At 43.3% G+C, this 22526-nt stretch overlaps 1 protein-coding gene across 1 annotated transcript in view; it reads right to left on the bottom strand.

Moving 5' to 3' along the window:
- The window catches only part of LOC117829062 (solute carrier organic anion transporter family member 5A1), a 51138-nt gene that overhangs the window by 5857 nt on the left and 22755 nt on the right, over positions 1 to 22526 (bottom strand). Inside the window, 6 exon segments of the mRNA XM_034706597.1 lie at positions 14 to 173; positions 5838 to 6036; positions 12503 to 12667; positions 18495 to 18608; positions 18611 to 18711; positions 18816 to 18948. Of these exon segments, the coding sequence (XP_034562488.1) occupies positions 14 to 173; positions 5838 to 6036; positions 12503 to 12667; positions 18495 to 18608; positions 18611 to 18711; positions 18816 to 18948 (872 nt within the window).

Raw genomic sequence — 22526 nt, 5'->3', positions numbered from 1 at the left:
TGCGTGTATTCACCCCAGTGCTGTCGTTGCCCACGGTGTTGCATCCAGCCAGGCAGGGGTTGAAGTAGGTGATGCCGTCGGAGCCGCAGACCGGAGCGTACTCGTGGATTCTGCAGCCACAGTTCACGTTGCAGCTGCCCGTCAGGTTCCTGTGGGTCATCGTCAGGGTCGGCCTGGACAGAAGGACAGAAGAGAGATCTGTTTAGGACGTTGGGAACACATCAGACATGTTTACCCGAAGAGGAAGAAAGCAACACAACTGAACTCTGAAGCCTGGACTGTGTACTGTACAGGCCTCTTGTTTAGGTTTGTACTGAAGCGCAAGAGCTCCAGTCTTCATTGCAGTGCTTGTGTTTTTTAGAGGATGTTAAAATGCACCAACAAGTTTGTTGTTTCTGTGCTCCCTCTGCAGCCTGACACACCGGGGACTGTCTGTGAGAGTGTTTCTTTCATTTGTCTGCATTAGTCTGAGTGTAGCTTCTTTTTAACAGTAGCCTCGCTGAGATAACAGAACAACATGGTGCTCCGGTGCTGCCTGCTGCATTTTGAGACCACATTTCAAGAAACACAAAGCTTCCTGCTGTAAAGGTGTTCATGCTTTCAATTCAACGTCTGTGTTCAAGGCTGGATGCTGATTGGTTGTTCATAGCAACTGTCTGTTATTTGTGGATAGCAGACTCTGAACTGTAATCATATCGATGCACAGAGAGAAGTTGGTTCATTTGATGTCCGATTTCTTTATGGAGGGCAAACTGAGAAAAGAGAGGAAGACGGCAAAGAAAGGGCAGGAGAGGTTAGAGCGGGGGCGTGTTCACACTTTTCTACTGGAGCGCTGGTTTATGCAGGGGTGGCATGAAGTGACTGTGGACATGCTCATGATTGAATATAAAATCTTTATTTAGGCATTCATAAGTCATTAAGATCAAATTCCACCAGATCCATGTACAGTCCGTCTCTGATTCATCACAGCACCGTATCTAAAAGGTTTCTATTCTAGTCAATGTTAACTTCCACTGGATCCGCTCCTTTAAGGTCCGGCAGGTCGGAACGCAACGGATCAGATACGCAATACTTCTATTTTTGCCAGAAGCCGCAACACGACACATCAATCTCAACAGAGCAGATAGTGGGGGACAGGAAGTCAGGCACCAAAACACAATGAAAACATCCGGTTCATTTTCAGAATAAAACACTCTGTGTTATCATCAGATTGTATTTCACTTAACTACAACAACAAACCGTCACAATGAGTGGAGCCAGGCCTGGAGTCAACAGGTCAGAGGCTTTCAGAGGCTGATAAAGACAACATGGATGAGGAGAGGAGGAGGAGAATCCTTGATTTAGTGATTGCCGCGGGAAAACCTCAGTCACATGACTTCGTGCTGCTTTCCGAAAACGCGACCTGTTGGTGTTGACGGATGAGAGAGCACAGAGCAGGACTGCAGCGGATCAGCGGACATGGATCTGGTGGAAGTCCCGTGTAAGTAAGTCAACTCCCACTGCATCAATCAAAACTTGATTTCAGCAGCAGAACATTGTGTTTGGCTCTGAACCTCATCACTCCTCTCTGATTAACTTTACATGCAGATTTAAGAGTGATAACATTGTATCTTAAACCTAGTTGGAGTTTGCAGGTGGATGCTGGGGAGGTGGTGGGGCTGAAAGTTTGAGCGTGGTGCAGGGCAGCAGAGGCTTTGACTGGAGACCCTGCAGCTTGAAAAGATCACCTGATTGGAGGGTGCTTCATTTGGTGATCATGCTCTAGCCCTCCACTCTGGACTCACAGCTGGATCAGAGACATCAATGCTGAAGGCTTTGACAGAAAAATCAAAGCTGTAGTTGGATGTGAAGTAAACTCTTGATGGGGCACGGTACAGGATATGTCTGTGTTTATGGGCTGAGACTGGGAAATGAAAATGTCACAGAGGCTGACAGTAACCTGCTCTGATCATGTGATCTCATTCACCTTGTTTAACCTCACCATCAGAGGAAATGTTGCGTTCAATGGATCAAACTGTGAGTGTTCAATGGAGGAAAAATAAGCATCTTTAAAACTTTAAATCGTGTCTGAACCAATGTCTGTTCTCAGTGTGTGGCCTGGTATCATGTTGAGTTATTCTGAGTTGTTGTGTTTAATCAACAGTAGAATGATTAGTGTAGGAGCTGAGACAGAATATTTACTGTAGTCTTTGTGTCTCATTATTAATCTGCTGCCCATAATCCCTTTAATTAACTTTAATCCCGCCTTCCCTGCGTTTGTGATGTGATGATAGAAGGACAGAGATGAAGGGGGGATGAGGAAGTAACACCTCCAGCCGGTTGCCTGGCAGTGTGGGAACGGTCGCTGTAAGCCAAACAGGGCTTTGCGTTGGAGCAGTGGAGCGAGTCGAGGGTTTTCTCTGCGAGGCTTCGCTGTGAGCCCTGCGGAACAGTCGGGGACACGCAAAACCAACAGTGACAGGACATCTCCTTCTGAACTGTGATCATTTGTTTCAACAACTGTGTCAACCACAGAGGTTTTTCAAAGGATAGAAACTTTAAAAAACAACTGTGTAGGACGGGAAATAGAAGAAATCAGAGCATCATGTTTCACAGAACAGTTTCAGTGATCCACTTTTCATCCTGTTTGTAACAGGGGAGGCACATTTAGGCCTGTCCTGACATAACAGTGTCACATTCCAGACACCCTGAGGGACAAAGAGGGACACTGTGTATGTGTGTGTGTGTGAGTGCGTGTGTTGTTGGATTTGCAAACTCGCTGCACTGATTGAACATGTCCTTCTTTTTACCCCAGACTAAAGCCTGTCCCTCTCTGAACCCTCCAGATGTTGTGTCTCTGTGTGCTGGCAGCTCCGCATTAAAGCCCCAACACAGAGCCAGGAGAGCTTAATGTGATGGAGCTCTGCAGACACTTAACACAAAACAAAAATGAGATCTCATGAGCGGCTTGAATTCAGCCGCAGCTTCGACTGAAGACGATTCGGCAAGTTTTCAGGGATATCACATGACACGATGTAACGCTCAGCTCTGAGAATATTCAGAATATTTGAGACTGTCAAGTCCCTTTTTTGTCAAAGAGTCTCCAGCATGTCTGCGGGGGGACAGCAAGGTCTAGACGGGTGACACAAAGGGTGGGTTTGGGCTGAACATTCCTCATGTGGGTGCCACCAGTGAGCAGTGAGCAGTGCGGTTCATAATGAGGAGCCCCGCCGGCTCACACGTCTTGTTGACCTCTCTATAAACAGCGGCTCAGACAAAGACTTGCGTTATTAATGGGTCAGCTCAGAGGCTTTAAAGGGCACGCCAACTGTTTGGCAAATAATCACTCTGATTAACGGAGGTATGTGAAAGGTACATTTCAGAGAGCTTCACCTGTGTGTGATCCGTTTAGGATGACGGATGAAGTTGGTGCTTATACAGCCCACAAGAGTCTGTTGTGTGTTTATATTCCCCTCTAACACTTCCTGCAGAAATAACTTACATACGTTTTTTAATTAAAAAGCTGAAAATGTTCAATTAATCTGCAGAACGAAAAGCTCTGACGTGATGACAGGAGTTATAAAATACAGTAGAGGTGTTTCCTCCAAGGTCACTCCCTGCATGGTACCTCAATGCCTCTGTGTGTGTGCGCGTGCACGTGTGCGTGTGTGTGTGTGTGTGTGTGTGTGTGTGTGTGTGTGTGTGTGTGTGTGTGTGTGTGTGTGTGCATGTGTGTGTGTGTGTGTTGTAACCGTGTGTAAGTGCTAACAGACGTCCTCAGTATTTCTGTCCGCGGGGCCTGACACATCGGATGACGGTTTGTTAGCTCGGCTGCTGATGCCTCCTCGAGCTGCAGGTTCAGAAATAGAGGTGGCATAGTGATTCACTGGAGCCACGAGAGCAGATGCCAGTGTTGCTAATTAGTCATTCACAGTCAAACACAACGCCACAACACATGAGGATGATGGGAGCGATGACAGCAGCCCAGCCACACATCCTCCTCCAGCGTGTGTTGAGTTTGGAAATAATAACTTCATGTGCAACTCCAATTACCGCCTCCGCCAGCCAGGCAGCTTACATCCATCTGTGTTTCCCAGACAATGACACCATAAGTGTGGCCCGAGAGAGAGAATATTTATACACAGACAATATTCAAAGAATGCATCACCTAAATAATCACTACAACAAAGGTGTGCCCGTGAGACACAGCAGCAACATCAGGAGGGATGTGACGGACCTGCGTGAGGAGACCAGGTCGGCTGAGTCAGTTCTTATGAAATGTTTATTATTTATTCATCTTTATATTTTCTGATGCTTGAATGACCTGCCTGTTTTATTGTGATGTATTTGTGCAGAGCTAAGTAACTTGGATGTTTAAAAGTGATCTGTAAATAAAGGTGATCGTCGGCGGAGGACAGATGTCAGTGCTTCTACAGCTGATGTCGGACAATGGCTGATATATAATGCTGATATCACATTGTTGTTGTTGTTTTGCATCTGATAAAACACAACTGTTTGATAACAGTAGCATCCATTAATCCATGCACATTATAATCTGTTAAACACGTTTATCTGAGCCAGCTTCAGGCAGCTTTTTTAGATTATGGCTTAAAGATTTCAGAACAGGACTGATGTGGTATAGAATAATGAAGTTTAATATTGCTTCTGACATAAATAACAGATTTTATATTGAACACCAGCAGGTAACTGTTTTAAATTACACCTGCTGACACCTGCTGTCAAGGCTACCTGCAGAGTCTGAAGACTTTACTGTATTTGTTTATTTCTTTTCAATCAGCCTCGTGAGCGCAGACATCGGTTGATGCTGGTTATTTGTAAATGTCATTAATCTGCCCATCTGTAGTCAGTTATTATAATACCAGAGAACACCGCTCATGTCAGCAGACCCCTCTAACAACAGTAAGAAGAACACCAAAAGCAATGAGAGGCCGTCCACTGCTGTGGATTATGCCACCGTCTAGAACTGATAGAATATCAAATGAAGACTAGATGAAGTCATGAAAATTCACTCTGGATGTGTCTGAGATTTTGCTGTTTTTAGTGAAAAGGATGGATCTGAAATAAGCAAGTAAGTAAAGTGTATTTCAGTAGCATCTTTCAAGAGCAGATGTCATGAAGTGCTTCACAATAAAAGATCAGAGATTAATCAGAGAGATGGTCTTCATCACTTTAACTCTTTACAAATCTCTCTCCTGAGGATTCTCTGATCCGGATTCAATGAGTGTATCATTGAGTCTACGGTGAAGTTTCGGTTTCATGGACAAACAGAAAAGTAGAATTTTGAAACTAAGCTGCCAGAGGAGACAGGAAGATCATAATTGTAAACTTTGATCAGTGAATGGAAACACCGTCCTTCTTCAGAGACATGCAGAGAACAACACAGGTTGGAGAGAAGGAAGGATGGAGAATCAACCCAAAAACATACTGGCAAAATCCTAATCTCTCCAATCTCCACCCTAAAGAAGAAGAACCAAACCCTCACTGACTTTTAAGGACATGAGAAGGTGGTAAAATGTGGAATAAGTTAATTATCTTGAGAAGAATCTTGTCATTTCCAGATCAGCTTATTCTGCAGTTTTCCCGTCATAGCCAAGCTTGCTTTGTTTACGTTTCTTTTTTGTGTTCAAACTGAGTTCTACTTTAATAAGTCCCTCAGGAGAGACTGCAGAAATGCAGACGTTTAAAAAGTGTGTTATTTGTGTGTAAAGTCTACATCAGGTCCCTCACCCACTCAGTGGGACAACTCTGAGCGCTCACACACACACTCACCAGGAACACGCCTGAAGGTGTGTGAGTGTGGAGATTGGGACAAAGAGCTAACAGTTGTGTGTTCTTACCCGGTGGTGTAGGGTATGTTGATGCCTCCTAAGTTGATGCTCTCGCAGCCCACAATGAAGAGAGTTGAGAAGCAGAGCAGAGACACGCCGCTGCAGATCATGGCCAGTTTGGCGGACTCTCTGGCGCCGAGCTTCAGCTTCTTGATGATGTATCCGCCCAACACGATGCCCACCCCGGCACTGGGTACGATGATCACACCTGAGAGAGAGATCAGAGAGAGGAGGAGGGGTGTGTTAGTCGATGAATTAAGAAGTGTTGCAAACAGAAGAAGCAGAAATAGAGCAGCAAATCAGTGTCATGAAAAATGTCAACACTGAATTAATTACAAAGGAGCGTGACTGACTTCATGGAATAAGACTTTGATCTTCAGTGTTTCAAATCAGGCACACTAACATGGAGAACACACTAACATTTGATGCTTTTACACAAGTCTGTATGATGTCTCGTTGAGCATAGTTCCTAAAAGAAGAAACATTTATCTGAATGTGACCCTGAAGCAAGAATATCTTCAATCAAAAAAAGGAGGAGGGAATGTTTCTGTGAATTTGTGTGACTAGGCTTCACTACAGGCTAACAGTGAGTCAGTTCAGGCTGTGACACGTGCTCCCTCTCCACTAGAGCTGGTCTAATTGACAGCATGAAGATAGGAGAAGCTGGCTACCACACGATGGAAAAGAGTCACAGTGCAGGAGTTAAAGCCCGGGAAGGCTGCACATGGCGGCCCTCTAGCCTCACCGTACGCACTTGCCAGCGGGTAATGAGCATGATGGGGTCAGGCAGCGGGGGCGGAGGGTCGTCACAGAAAGAGGATCAGAAGTGCAGGGAGATGTCATCTCTTTTCTGTATGAATGCGTGTGTGTAAGCGTCCAACACCAAGAGAAGGAGAAAGTCTTTGAGCACGCTCAGTGAGAGCCGAGCGACAGACAGTGGTGATAAAATATGATCCCATAAGTGCATGTTTCTGTGCTCAAACCTGGAGCTTTCTGCAGGATTATACATGTACACAGGCAAAGCACATATCATATCACAGTGACATACTGCACATGCACTCTCTCTCTCTCTCTCTCTCTCTCTCTCTCTCTCACACTCACACTCACACACACACTGTGTTAGCGTTTGGTTCTACATAAATGATTTACATATATCTTATCTGGATTAACTTCTATGCTGGCATGAACATGACTTAGTGTTTCTGTGTTATTGGATCAATATTCACGTGTATGACTTTTACCACTAACCTTTCACACCGCTCATTAATCAGAGCAGCTTAGATAGCTGGACAAACTGTGCTTACATGTTAGTCCTCTGCAGCTTGTATGGAAGAAAGTGGTTGAGCCACCAAACAATCCAGCAAACGGGCAGAGAGCAGAAACAGCAGCAGGAGGACGCTGCAGCTGAGGGAGGTGTGTCAGATATGTTACTGTGCTATTTCTGTACAAACATCTAATGAGCATGTAGCTGCAGCAGCTCTTTAACCGGGCACGACACACACTCATCAAGGTAGTCATTTTCTACACTTTCATTTATTGTATTGTGACATGTTTAGTTTCTGGGTTTGTTTGTGTTTCATGCTTCACTTCCTGCAGATCTGCAGCCTGTCAGTGCCGTACCACAATGCTATAAAGGGCTTCTCCACCACTGTTGTTACTGGTGCTCATTCAAACACATTCAACGTCTATTTTTTTATAAATGCAGGTTTGTGCACATTAATAACTAGTAATTGCAGACTAGTACGGACCGGGTGTCTTATGAAACAACATAAAGTTAAAGAAAGCATTGTCTGTAGTCCAGACACTCACCAAGTGTCCTACAGGAAGAATAAAACAACACTAAAATGTCTTTTTTTAATAGTTCGATTTTTATAGTGAGTCATATTTTGGGGGATTTTCGACTTTATTGACAGGAGAGCTCAAGAAAGAAAGGTAGTGTGGGGAGCATAGAGCTGGGGGAAGACATACAACAAATGGTTGAAGCTGGGAGTCGAACCTGCGACCGCTGCATTGAGAACTATAGTCTGGATATGGGGCATGCGGTTAAACCGCTAGGCCAACGGCGCCCCTACTAAAGACTTTTTTAAGAATAACTCAAACATTTTTTCATCATTAGTCAGAAACCAGCAGGTTTAATTTCGTTCGAATTTTAAGCTCAAAGTTTAAAAAGAAAGTCTCAATTTTTACTTCCTGTGTATGAGAGTCTAAGAGCTGGACGACGCGAACGCTCTCAAAAAGTAAAGCTACAGGTTTTGGAGCTCCCCCTGAAGACTGGCTGTGGTATAGGTCATAAAGCTCAAAACTGATTCTGGTTTAAGTAATTTCAGTCGGTTCAAGCTGATTTATGTCAAGGGTTCAATTTACTTGAGAGGTTTAGATTCCAATAGCTATTTGATGCTGATGCTAATGATAACATCATGATTGACAGCTCTGTTGACAAACCCAGCTCCTGCAGCGCTGTGTGCTCCAGATGAGCAGAGTAGAGGAGGAATGTCAACAGAAAACAAGCACCGGAGCAAGAGCTGTGGAACTTTCCATAACTTTCATTTCACTCAGCCTCAAACCAACACAAGAAGCTGTGACAGTCGATCATGTGTAAGCTGTGTGTTTATTGCTTATTAGCAAATTTTAACACACTCAATTACACTTTGGCATTACACTAAATTTGTTTGTGTGTGTGTTTGTACCAAGCCTCGCTGAGCCTCTTCTCAAAAGGCTTTGCTTGTTGATCGTTGCTCTGTTTTCCATGGCAAAGACCTTTTAAAACATGATTAGCTTTAGGTAGTCACTTGTGTTGAGTTAATACCAGACGCTGACATTTGCTTAATTCCTGTATATTTGAGCGGCAGAATTTTTCAACTCTCGTGAAGAGGCGAATATATCGTGTAGAGCGATGAATGAGTTGCGAACTCACGCATCCATTCATGATGTAAGGGCTATTCTCTGTCCATAGGGGGCGCCAAACCCCCCACAAACAGAGAGCTTTAATCTCTAATGAACATGAGGAGGCAGACGTCTGCTCCTCGGCTCACTCCTCAATAAGAGTCATCAGGAAAACGTCACACACGGTCAGTCCATCTGTCTGAGGAAGGACTCACTGTCTTCCTCTTCCTCCTTCTCCTTTCTCCACCCATCATCACATCCTAGCAGCTTGGCAGCGTTCGGGTAGCTATGACAACCGCACCACCCGTTTGCCCTTACCCCTTGTATCCTGGCAACAGGCAGATGAGATGAGGCAATGGCATTGTGTGTGTGGGTGTGTGTTTGTGTGTCTAGAGATGACCATATGTCAGGTAGCAGGAAACACACACACCTTTCCTCATTGAAAGGTAGAACTCCACACCGTGCTGAATTAATAATCCTAAATCCATATTATGAGCAGCTCCGGCTCAGAAACGACTTGAGGACGAGTCTTTTTCTTTGTTCATCCTCCGTGTTTGTTGGAGAAGTTACAGGCAGAGCCGTGTGTGTGAGCATGATCAGTTTATGAATAACGTGTCTCCCACAGTCCACAGAGACCCGTGTGTTACAGCCGTGGATGTAATGAAAGCTCATCACTGAATGAAAGTCGGCAAGACTCGGTGAGTCACAGCGCTGAGTGATTCACGGAGAGGTGAGAGCACATGTGAGCTCACACTGGTACAGAACAAAGGTGCGCATGGTACATGTGGATGTGTTGTTCACCCTCGAGTGTGTGATCAGGGAACAAAGAGAAACCAGAGAACAAAAACACAATGTAAACCTACGGCAAGCAGACCTCTTCAAGTGTTTCCAGATATGGCAATTTCTCGAATAAAAAGCACCTGCTGTCTTTTTTTCTCCTTTTATTGAATTCGTGAATTTTTTCTTCCTTTTTCCTTTCATTTCTCCATTTTTGTTTATTTATATATTTATTTGTTTATCTATTTATTCTGTACTCTGCTTGTCATCTTAACGGATGTCAATTGATATGACCTTTGAGTTTGTAATACGACTATGTCTCTATGCTCATGTAATGTACGTATGATAATGCTTTAATGTCAAAAAAATCAAACATATATTAAAAAGAATAAAAACTATGCACAAACAGCTGAGTGTGTATATATTAAAAATGAACCCGCTTGTTTTAAATTTTAACTCTCACATTATTATCATGTTTGCCTCTTTGTATCATTTTCTTGCTGCTCAATAAGAGATGGGATCAATAATTTGTATAAATGCTGCAGCACACTGTGATACGTTTTAATCTACTGTTGGCTCTGGGCGGTTTTGCATCATTGATTCAATACTTTGTGTGGTTGCAGATATTTTCAGGGACAGCTCAATTAACATCTTTGTTGCTGCGTAATCATTCCACGCAAATAAACACACATTTACTGACCTTGATTCTGAAGTCACTTTAAATTTCTGGAAAATCACACCAAAGCTTCTCAAAACTGGCTGAGATTTTCTGACCATGTTTGCTCTGAAGGATGACGTGATGAATCAGAGAGACCATTAATCATTAATGTTTCGACAATGTGCGGCAAAAAAGTTTAACAAACCACATTTTAGATTTAATATAGCTACGTTTGGTGTCGTTCCTAGCTGCCATAAACTGACGACTGGTGAAGAAAAAGGAGGCACATTCAAGATTATACACAATTTACATTTTACAAAGCCTGTTTAGGTATTTTACAGCCATTTTAAACAGCCTGTTAAAGGTAGTACTGTTGGGTTGGACATTGTTAGCATTCATACACAATTACACAGGTATCTTTATTTATAAAGCCATACAGGGAAATCCTCCATCTGACCTTGGTACCCTTCTCTACACCAGCTCTACTTGGTACCAGTTACCATCCTCTAATTCAGTGGCTCCCAAAGTGGAGATTTTTTAAGTCCAGACAAAAAAAGGATTTGAAATAAAACCCTACAAATGAAAGTGTTTCATTAGCTTTTTGACTTGTTGCCTTAGTGACTCCTGGAGGTTAGGGTTAATGAACAATGAATGAATAAAAGCATCAGTAGCAGCAGGTTCAGCTCATGAAGTTCAACACAGCCAAATGTGAATGTAGGTAGGCTAGTTTTCTGCAGACCGTTATTTTAGCCTTAAAGCCATGACGAAGCTCACAGAAGCACACAGACTCACCTCTGTGTGTGTCTGCATATTAAACAGCCCTTTCACTGCTACAGTCCAAACATGAAGAGGACTTGTATTCTAGCCTTTTTAAAATCTCTATAAAATACTACGCTTGTTTGGATGTTGTGTTAAGTTTTGTTCTGATGTCTGTTTTTGTATCGGTCTATTAGCGCTTGTTTGCAGCTGTGAGCAACATTTGACCTCCATGAGGGACAGAGGGGGTTGTGAGTCTTTGACACCTTGTTTTTGGGGGAGCAGGCTAAAAAGGTTTTGACAGATCTGAGAAAAACTGCCTTTTCCTGAAGCGCACCTTGGACATGGGAAAGAGCAAAGATTGCACACTTTAATATCACTGAACAAATGTAAGACTATCATAAAGAATGTGGTGACAGAGGTGTGTGGATGTTTTTCTGTGTATTTGAATATATTTAAAAACTGTAGACTGATTCTTCTGTGTTGAGTTATGGTGTAATTTGTCATGTTTGTGACTGTGTAAGACTGTGACCTTGGCTAGGTCTCTCTTGTAGGAGAGATTTTTAATCTCAAGAGGGACTTCCTGGTTACATAAAGGTGAAGCAAACTAATCTGTGTAACATGAACGGGGGCGGGATAGTGAGGCAAAGTTATTCCACCTTTAAAACAGAAGTGAAGGTGTCATGAGTTGATCTTTAGTTTTGTTTTTTTTCCTTGAGTTTCATGCCTTGTTTCCTCCCTGTCTGTTTTCTGTACCCTGTGTCTTCCTTGTGTTATTAGTGATCCATGTTTTTTAGTCTGGTCTGATGTGTTTCCTGTTTTATTTTGTAGTTCTTGATCCCTGTGTGTCCAGTTAAGTTTCACTTCCTGCCCTTGCATGTTTCCCTCTTGTTTTGATTGACCTGATTAGTTTGCCCTGTGTTCACACCTGTGTTAATTACTCTGTGTATTTAGTTCCTGTTTCCCCTGTCCTGGGTTGGATCATTGTAAGTCTTCCTTTTGTTCACTGTTTCTTTACATTACATTTTAGTACGTTTTGTTTGTACCTTTTGTTCTTTATTCCTAAAATCTTTATTTTTCTGCACATGGGTCCTCCTCCATTTCCCCCCGTAACAGAAGGTAGTAACAGACACAAGTATATCTCAGGCAGCATGAAACGCAACATGACGTCATTGTTTGGTTCAGTTTCTTGAAGATGAAATCTGTGTATCGACTGCTTTGTTGCGGCACTGTTGCAGAATCTTGGTGTAAAATCGCTTAAAGCTACAGTTAACAGAAAGAAAGCAGAGCTGAGAGTGTTTGCAAGAGAAGAGTTTGAATGATTGTTAAAAGCCTCTCCCGGAGCACGACGCTGGTGCATTTCATAAAGTGTTGTTCTTTTTGTTTTCAAGTTGTTTAGTAGATCAGACACTGATAGGACAGCGCTGTGTTGTGCTTCTTCAAACAGGCTTTGTGTCAGTCAGTAGGTTTAGATTTACTCAGAACACATTGTCATGAACCCCTCATTATCGGCTCCTACACATCCTTCATGGCGACTCACCAGGATCATTGGAATGACTCAGAAGCCAAAACAAAAACTTGTGTGGGATAGTTCACTCACCGGTGTAAATGCTGGCGTTTGAGGCGGGGATGCCGAACTGCGACTCGATAAATTTGGGAATGAAGGTGATGAAGGCAGTGACGATGGCACACTCTGCCGTGTAGGACAGGCTGACAAACAGGAAGGTCATGTTGCTGAGGATCCTCAGCGCTGCCTTAGGGAGATCTGAAGAGAGGAAACAAGACAAGACAGAGATCTTCATTACTGCGGCGCTGTAATTAACACACAATCGGGCTCTTAATTTAGCTCTCACTCCCACACAAACTGAACTGAAAAAGAAGAACCATTACTGAAAAGCTGTGATTAAGATCAGATAGAAGAACCTGCGACTGTAACCCCAATAAACCGTGTGATGATAACAGAGATAAGTTAAGCCAACCTTTAAATGTCTCTGATATAAAGACACACATTTACATCCTCCAACGCTCATTCAACCTTCACTTATTACATCTGATAACTATCCTTGTGTCACGCAACACTGCAGAAGTAAACAATACATAAACGCACAGACGCTGCCGTTATGGAGCCAGAGACCCAGTCCAGGAAATGATATAGCTGACAGCAACTTCACTGAACAATGCGCTGCGAGTATGATGATCATGTGCGTCTCTGCTGCGAGCAAAAAACAAACGGAGCTCTGTACATCCAGCCTTCATGTCCTCTTCATCACAACAAGGGCAAACATGCCCTTTATGTTCTCAGCTCGAGGCCCTTTTCCATGTGATTGGGTTGATATGATGCAGTCTCCCTCTCATCCTGTCACTCGGGAGTCATGTGATCAAACTGTAAGTACGTTACTGTCACCAGGCAGACTGAGACTGCTGGATCTCTGTATGTTATGTTTGCATGTTGTCAGAGATAAAACCCAGATGTTGATTCCTGTCAGAGGAAAGGCGGTGCGGAACAATCTCCCAGCTAAGACCTCACAGGGTTTTCACTCGCAGCCACAGCAGCACAGCAGATGCTTGCTGTCATGGCAACTCTTGAGACAATGTCCCTAATCATGACTCATACCATAAGATGTCAGCTTAACAGCTTTGCATAGATGTATGTTCAAGTGCACAAAACATATAAGAGGACTTTCTACATTCACACCCCGCGTCATTTCTGGATATGTGAAAATGAATGCTGTGATCTGGTGAGAATTTGCTGATGAGATATTCCACTTTATTTATTTTTAAACCCACTGTCATGATACATCTGAAGTTAAACTATAGAGCAGGGTTTCATGCATCTTAATCACAGTGCAGGAAACTGCCAAAGCATAAGAACACAGCATTTTGGAGATTATTTTATACCTTTAAAATATATTCAACAGAGGGGTGCGTGTGTCCCTGTGACAGCTAACATCTTACTGCTCTTTAATGAACTATCAGAGGTAAGCATTCAGGATCAGGTCTGCTGAGTCAGTGATCTCCTTTAAATCCCTTCTTGAAACTTTTATCACAGAGTCTCTCCTGGTTTTACCTGGATTTCATTTGATCCTACTTGAGTTTAACCGTTTAAATATATATATTTAAAAATAATTATATTCCTTTAGAGTTCTTTGAGGGGATTTGATGTCTTAAAATATGTTTTATTTATTTGTCTTGCCTTCTGCGATTTTATGACCTGCTTGTTTTATTTTGCTGCCCATGTAAAACACTTTGTAATCTGTCTTTTGAAAAATGCTCTTTAAATAGAGTTATAATTATTATTATTATTATTATTATTATTATTATTATTATTGTTTTTGTTATTGTTATTATGATTATTAAATCTTTACATGAAAATGAATAGTAAAAAAAAAATTTGAACATCACAGTCTGGATATCTGGAGTCACAAGTGTATCGACATTTTAATTAACTCCCTGGAGGAAATTAATTCTTCCTTTCTGACTCTAATCATGCACAAAAGTCAACAAATGGAATTAAATCTTGAACTTTTGAGTTAGTTTCCTCACTACGTCATAAAAAACCTGCCATTCTGCCAAACTCATAATCCCAACTGTGAATCTTCACACTGGCCAGGTGCTTATTAAGGAGCTGATTGAGAATGAATTGGTTATTAAAAAGCCTGCATCCATTAACCAAATTTAGAACCATCCAATCTTCTAACCTCTCACTTTCTAGCCTCATCCCATCGTCCTGCAAACTGCAAAAACACGAGACACCAGGGGAGACGAAACACCAAAAAACTGTTTCTGTCTGTCGTTTTAAATCTGCTTTGTTTGTGAAGTTCTTCTCTTGAAAAGTTTGCATGAAAATGTCCTTGTGAGAAACACGAGGTTAAGCAGAACAGCAGAAGTCCTCGAGCTGAAGCACACACGCGCCTTCATATCTCCAAAAGACGAGAGAAGAGTTTTTAAGATTTCAGGTGCAGGTCAGACAGAATGAGGTTCTCCACAGTCCACAGGGAGCTCAGACTCAAGCTGCTGGCTCTTTACATAAGATAAAGCTGATGTAGTTTTAGCACCTTGTTGTGATGTCCTGAGGGAGGCTCGGGACATGTTGCAGAGACTACATGTCATAGTTGACCTCGAGCTGGAACCAGCTGCTGTTGGAGCAGATGTCTGGTTTGTTGTGTTGCCTCTAAAGTCGATGACCACAACCCTGACCTGAAACAAAGTTTTACAATTATGTCTAGATCCGACCGATACTTTCAACAAAGACCCAGCAACACAAAGACTAAAATGATCTGTTCAAACATGATTTTCAGAGCGTGAAGAGGAGCCAAAGAGAGGTTTTTAATCTGAAAGGTCAGGAGAGGTCACATCATGAAACACAATGATCAGTAAGTCAAAGAAGCAAGGTCACCTGTGTGCACAGAAACCATCTCTATTCAAATGAGTCTGAACTTTGAGGTCTGATTACTCTCAGAAAAAACCTCTTGACCTTAAGTATCTGTGGGATGGAGGCAGAGGGAGGACTGTGACAAAGGTGTGCACTTATCAAAGACTTTCAAAGTAAAACATTGTGATTTTTATCATTTTAATCTCTCTGTATGTATTCTGTCTCTCTCTGTATGTGACAGTGAGTTTGGTCTGTTGAGCTGAAAAGTCAAACCTCAAAACTTCAGACACGAGGCCGTCGGTCTAACTGAGAACATGATCTCTGAACTTTTAAGTGTTTTAGTCTTGGTGGCTAAAATTACATCTTTAAAGTCACGAGGCTGTCAGGAGTTTCTGTGTCACTTCAAACAAAGCTATCACAACGCCAAGAAAGAACAAAAGAAACGCCATACACGTGGATTATAGAGGCTTTTATTGTGGAGGTTATCATGAGGCTGGTCCGCCTAATTGGGTGGCACGGTGCCGCGGTATGGGGATAGCCGTCTCTGCACTAATTCAACTAATCCTGCTGTAGGTGGGGAAACTGTTTGCATCTGTCAGCGTTACCTCTGATCAAAGGTATTAATAAAATAGTGACGCTAATTATTTCCCTCCCGGGGAGTGGGCTGTAATCGTGTCTGGAGGGGGGGACAGATGGCAAGGTCCTGTTGACGTCTGCAGCAGCTGCTCCCAGATTCAAACAGAACACTGGCTCTGGATAGATGCTGCATTCGCTATTTTATTGTTTTCACTGTGAGTTTAGAGAGATCAGGTCAGACTCTGTCATCCATCCGCTCTTGTGAAACACTTCTCTTTGAACAGAGACGGGTTAGAACAGCCTGTCTGAAGACTCTGTGCAGCAGCTCTGAATGCAGGTATTGATACTTTTGATGTTATCATTGAAACAACTTCTCTCCTGCTTCAGAGTACAATATAAAATAAGAAGACTGTATCTGCAGGGTTCATGTTGCCTATGAAATCATGTCATTCTTTCACCTCGTGATGCTGGAGTTTCTGCAGGGATTCTCGTCATCTCGCTAATTACTGCTATATAATCAAAGTTTAATCAACACCTGCATGAGCGTTTGTCATAGTTGAAAGGATTCGCCACCAACAACTTCATTGCTGTCACTTCCACGATTGTCTCATTATACTCGGGCACCGTAAGCCAGTATGTGCTAAAACCTCTGGTGATCACGTAAAGATCACCAGGAGAGTGGAAGGAGAGTGACAAGGAGTATGCTGCTATCCCTCTTTCCAACCCCAACTCAGTCTCAGCAGATGTGTGTCTAACATGAGTCTGGTCCTGCTGGAGGTTTCTGCCTGTTAAAGGAAGTTTGTCCTTGCCACTGTAACTTGCTAAATGCTAAAAGTGCTCTGCTCATGGTGGATTAAGATGAGATCAGACTGAGTCCTGTCTGTAAGAGGGGACTGGATCTTATCCTGTCTTGATGTTGGGTCTTTGTTAATAATAGAAAATAGAGTACAGTCTAGACTTGCTCTGTTTTGAAAGAGTCTTCTGATAATGTTTGTCGTGATTTGGTGCTGTATAAATAAAGATTGATTGATTGATTGACTGATGAGAGCAAAGTTTCAGTCGCGCTGGTGAGACGGATGGAGTTGGCTGGAATATGATGCAACTAAAGATGTAGTCCTTCGCTAAATCTGCCAGTCAATGCCGGCATATGAGTGTAGACGAGATAAGGTAGTGTTTCTCAGGTGTTGTAGGAAGGACTTGTTACTCTCTTCTGATATGGACATAAATCAGGAGAACTGCTAACTCTACAGTATCACTGATTATCTGCAGCATGTTTGTTGTGTATGATAACTATGTTAAACTCTTCTGAATCAGAAGTAATGTTCCTGGTCCTGTGGGTACAACGATGGGCCCAGTAAATGTAGCTGAATGTCATCCCCTGATGTGTGATTTGAATCCTGCTTGGTCAGTAAGTGTTCAATGAAATAGCTCAGTAATAAACAGCATGCGGCTGCAGCCAATCATCTTTAATAATAAACACTCCATGAAATGCAAAGTCTTAGAAATGTGAGGAGCTGACGTCAACAGCAGTCGACCGAGGTCTGGAACATTTATCATCAAAGTGCTTCACTCTGATTCCATTACTGGAAATACTTCATGTTAGCATATTCTCTGTTTGCTGATGATCCCAAGGGCAAAACTAAATTCTTGTTGAAAACAGCCACTTCAGTGCATCATGCCTTTCACAGAAAGTGCTGAATCTGTTCTACAAACAAACACACACCTAAACAGAAGGACAAACACAGGAACAAAAATACATCACAGATCTAAACATTGAAGTGCCAGAGTCTGCAGAATCGGCCAGAGTTTGCACAACAGCCCAAACCATCCTGCAGGGACACAGTAAACAGCAGGAGAGCCAACACTGATCCACTGCATTCATAGTTACAGCATGTGTTTTCTGCTGTCTGAGACAAAACCCTGTCTGGGGAGAGCACATAAGCATGCACCAATGATTATGCACCCGTTTAAATCCATTTAAGAATTCACTTTGGTTATTTTGCATAAAACAAAAAGTGAGAGCGAACCCGTCTGTTACAGATCTGCTCTGCTGCAGAGTCTGTCTACTCCTGCGTGTGGAAACGTGACTGAGTTCCCTCGAGAGCTCATTTAAGAGAGAGGGGGAGAGGGAGAGAGAGAGCTGTCTGATATTTTTCTCTCAGTCAAAAAAGAGGAAACAGGGAAACACTGGAGCAGATTTCAGTTGATTCAGAGGGCTCTCCCAGGGAATACCCGGAGTTTCCTGATAAATCTGGTTCAAAGAGGACATCAAAAGCAGACCCAGGTGCACGCAGCTTAACGCCAAGCATGAATGCATAATGTACTGCCTTCACTTTAACATCAAGGTCTTCCTCTGACAGCAGCTGTGTGTGATCTCTATGTTTGCATGAACTCAAGTCAACATAACGTTTACAGTGTTTGCACTGAACTGTCTGCTTCATTACTCATGTGCGTGGACGGCCTCCTCCATCACAAATCAATAACATCTTTAAAGGAGATCTCAATGGAGCTCCGGCTATCAGATAAGATGACTAATCCTGTCAATTGATTGGATTATGGGCCATTTGTACATCAATAGCTCACACTTCTTTTATGTAGGTAACTTCAACATTGTCTGCAGAGGTGGGTATAATTTCTTCCTCACCTTTGATGTCCTTTCCGAAGCCCATGGAGGAGGAGACGTTCTGCCCTTTACTACTGGACTTCTCCTTCATCATCTCATCGTCGCTGGAGACATCGCCGGGTGAGCCAATCTTTTTCTTTTCCTCTTTTTGTGGCGAGGAGGCAGCTTTTTGGGGAAGGCAAACATGGGGAAGATGACCAGGAGCATGGCGATGGAACACAGGAGAAAGCCGCTCCACCTAAGGGGAAGACACAGCGGGGGCATTTTGAAAGGTAAACCAGATTGATCGTGGGGAGACGTGTAACGGCATGTGAAGTACTATATAGGTACGAGTGTGCTTACCAGTTGCCGACAAAGCGAGGGTCGCTCTGGTCGATGTTGACGACAGTTTTAGGGTCGACGTAGAACCCGATGAGGACGCCTCCCAGCAGGTATCCGGCTGCAGGTCCCAGAGCTCCCATCACGTACATGATGGCTGAAACACACAGGAGGAGCTAATCAGAACAAACACTTCAAGCTGTTCTCCTTCCAGTTAATATAATAAATAAACTGCAGAAGCATGGAGCCTAAATTAACTGCTTATGAAAACAAGACTGCAGCAGTTTGTTAGAGTGCGTCAGGTTTTTCCACCTTCTTCATTAATGCTGTTAATCACCCATAGGTAACAACCTGTGACTGCTCCAAAGAGACCTGTGGGAGCTGTTCATTACCACTGATGCATCGCCCACCACACTCCCAACACCTGCACTGATATCAGCGGGAACTCTCCAGCAGCCCCGAGGTCATTTCTCACAGCTTTTGAAGCGTTTGTAACGCCCTGACCTGAAAAGGTCTCGCACTGACCCGAGGGCACGCCTGCAACACTCCCAGACTCAGAGAGAGCGAGGGGGCTGAAACATTAACCCTGAGGGGCGCTCTGGCAGTCACTGAGGTGAGCCAATCACACTCTGTCACTTCCCCACAGGAAGGGAAAAACTCATTAAAGTTAGATAACCTTAGTTGGACAAGTGGAAAAACCTCCTGCGGACATCCAGCGGAGACACGAGTCAAAGCCGTTTTCCAGCCGTAATCAGAGGCCGAAACTTTCTATAATTACACCTGGAACATAGCTGCGAGCCGCCGCAGAGTGTGTGTGTGTGTGTGTGTGTGTGTGTGTGTGTGTGTGTGTGTGTGTGTGTGTGTGTGTGTGTGTGTGTGTGACTGAGGGGGGGGATTAGCTCTTTAGTATAATTGTGTGAGAGTGTGTGTGCATTCTATTAAACAACGAACACATCACCTGCAGATAAGCAGCTCCTCCAGTGTTTTTTATATTCTATTACATTCCTGGACGATGAGGAAAAAGCCAATTAAAGAGTGTCAAAAATGAGATCATGAGTTAATCAACAAAACAAGGATGAAATTAAAAACATTTCACTACAAAGATGTAGAGGCTTGAAAGAACAGTTTGATTGGCCAAATAAAGACGCAATGTTTCCTCATGTTTTTCTCCGGGCTCATTTTGGAGTTGTCTGGAGAAAGTTTGCTTTTGAGGATGTGGGTGTTAAAAAGTAGTAACAAAATGCTCAGTGAGGCCGTTTCTTTACAGCCAGTGTTCTGTTCAGACTTTTTCTGCTTCAACAAGATCTTTAGGAAGAGGACATCATCTTTACTCAGCCTGTCACGGATATTTCACAGAACCAAGAATGTAGATGTACTACTTGCGGGGACAAGAACAGAAGACATCCAAGATTTCTCACGGGCAACTCTAAAAAGTCTTCCGTCCTGAACGCTGCATCTAAACTCGGTCAGCAGAATGTGTTGGTCCGTGCACATGTGTCTGAGTTAAGCAGCCGGTGTGCTGATTCATCAGAGTTGCACTAAAATGTCCCAAACCTCCCCTGAGACCAGAGGAACACCTACTCTCTGCCAGGTTACATAATGAATGCACATGCACGCTCACACACGCTCACACACGCTCACACACGCTCACACACGCTCACACACACACACACACACACACACACACACACACACACACACACACACACACACACACACACACACACACACACACAGAGTTCTCCTCCATGAACAGAGTTTGTTGTTCTCAGAAGTGAACTCAAAAAGTCATTTCATCTCAGTCTGTTTCGCCTCACGCTTCGGCTGCTCGGCCAACACTTGTATTTGAACACCTCCAGAGTCTTTCATCGACTCCTGCCCTCATGTGTCCATCCCAACACTCTGAGTGTGTCCGGACTTCCCTCTCTTTCTCCCTGAGAGCGGCTAACAGAGACCAAATATGCGTGTTCACTCCTACAGCGTGTTGCAAAACAAAATTCTTATCTACACTTAATTAAATCCCTGCTTGTTATGAGCAAACTATAAGAGGAAAAGAGAGAGGGAAGTATTGCTTTAAGAACAAAAAGGTCCTTCAATGAATCCTCTTATCAGCCTAATGCAGACACACACAAGCTCACACACATGAAGTCAAAATGCAGGACAAAAATGGTCCGTTCCTTCAGCTTGGCAACTCTGGAGAGCGGTCTTTGTGTGAGTTTGTGTGTGCACACAAACAGGCGTTTGAGAAGACGGAGCACATTAAATTCAAAGTGGACATAAAGCACATGTACATTGTGTGTAAGCCTACACATCTGAGGCAGTTTCACTGCTATAAATCAACATCACCATACATGAATCACTCCTCTGAGCACCTAAAGAAGGTGAGCATCCCTCTTTCATTTCCCCAGCCTCTTTCTCTTTTCCTCCCCACACTTATCACATTTCATCTTTTAACTCCTTTCACTGCGCCACCGCTCATATCCTGCCGGCTGGAGGGTCAATCCCCCACAGCGGTCATACCGTTCACACAATGTAGCTGTATAAATTACCACCCAGAGATGATAAACAATTGATTACAGTCTGCAAGGACTAAGAGAGGTCTTATCGTACCGTCTCCATCTTCAAATTAAAAAATTTTTCTTAACAAAACCTACGCTTTGTGCAGCACTGCAAAATAACTTCCATCTATAACAGAACATAGACTGCAACATAAAGGATGAGTGTAATGATGAAGAGACCTTGATGACTGAGTTTAAATATGCAGGTCAGTCTGACTGTCGAAATATAAACATATAGATCAAAGGGATTTAGATTTAATTCTCCTGCCTCTTGAATCAGCTCTTCCAAATCATTTCAAATGAAACACAGAGAGATGTTAATGTGCTCCTGTAGTTTCAAGCTTCTTTATAAAGGGATGAAGTTGAAGGGACACAAACAAAACAGGTGTGCAATGAGATGTTGGCGTCAAGCCTCAACTGTCTTCCATATATCAATCAATCTTTATTTATATAGCACCAAATCACGACTAATGTTATCTGAAGACTCTTTACAAACAGGGCACCGTACTCCATGTTCAATTATTAACAAAGATCCAACATCAAGACAGGATAAGATCCAGTCCCATCTTACAGAGAGGACTCAGTCTGATCTCATCTTAATCCATCATGAGCAGAGCACTTTGCCGCATTTAGCAAGTTACAGTGGCAAGACAAACTTCCTTTAACAGGCAGAAACCTCCAGCAGGACCAGACTCATGTTAGACACACATCTGCTGAGACTGGGTTTGGGTTGGAAAGAGGGACACAGACAAACAACTAGAACAACATTGAGTTTGGGTCTCAGGTTCATTTGAAAACTTAAAAACATTGGTGTTTTGGTGGACGTAGCCTCAGTGCACGAGCTGCTCTACCAATTGAGCTAATGACACTTTCAAACTCTCACTCATTCTCAGCTCCTCGCCTTGCACACCGCTGACCCTTCCTGTGCCCCAAATATTACCCCTCATCACTCAAACACATGTCGTCTTCAGCCAGATACACCAAGGGTATCGAGTCGTTCTCTCCTCACACAAAGGTGGAGCACCAAGAACGGTCTTTTGGTTGCCGTCCAATCTCCATCCTCCCTTCCTCGGGCAACCAAGTGGTTACAGACGCATTTTATCCCCCTTGGGTGATAGTGTAAGCGCCAGCCTTGCCACTCCATCCATCACATTAACAGTGTTCTGCCCAACTGGAG

This window comes from Notolabrus celidotus, chromosome 17 (genome assembly GCF_009762535.1).
Source record: "Notolabrus celidotus isolate fNotCel1 chromosome 17, fNotCel1.pri, whole genome shotgun sequence".
Taxonomy (NCBI): Eukaryota; Metazoa; Chordata; class Actinopteri; order Labriformes; family Labridae; genus Notolabrus; species Notolabrus celidotus.
Note: the sequence above shows the minus strand (reverse complement) of the source record. Positions and strands in the feature narration are given on the sequence as shown.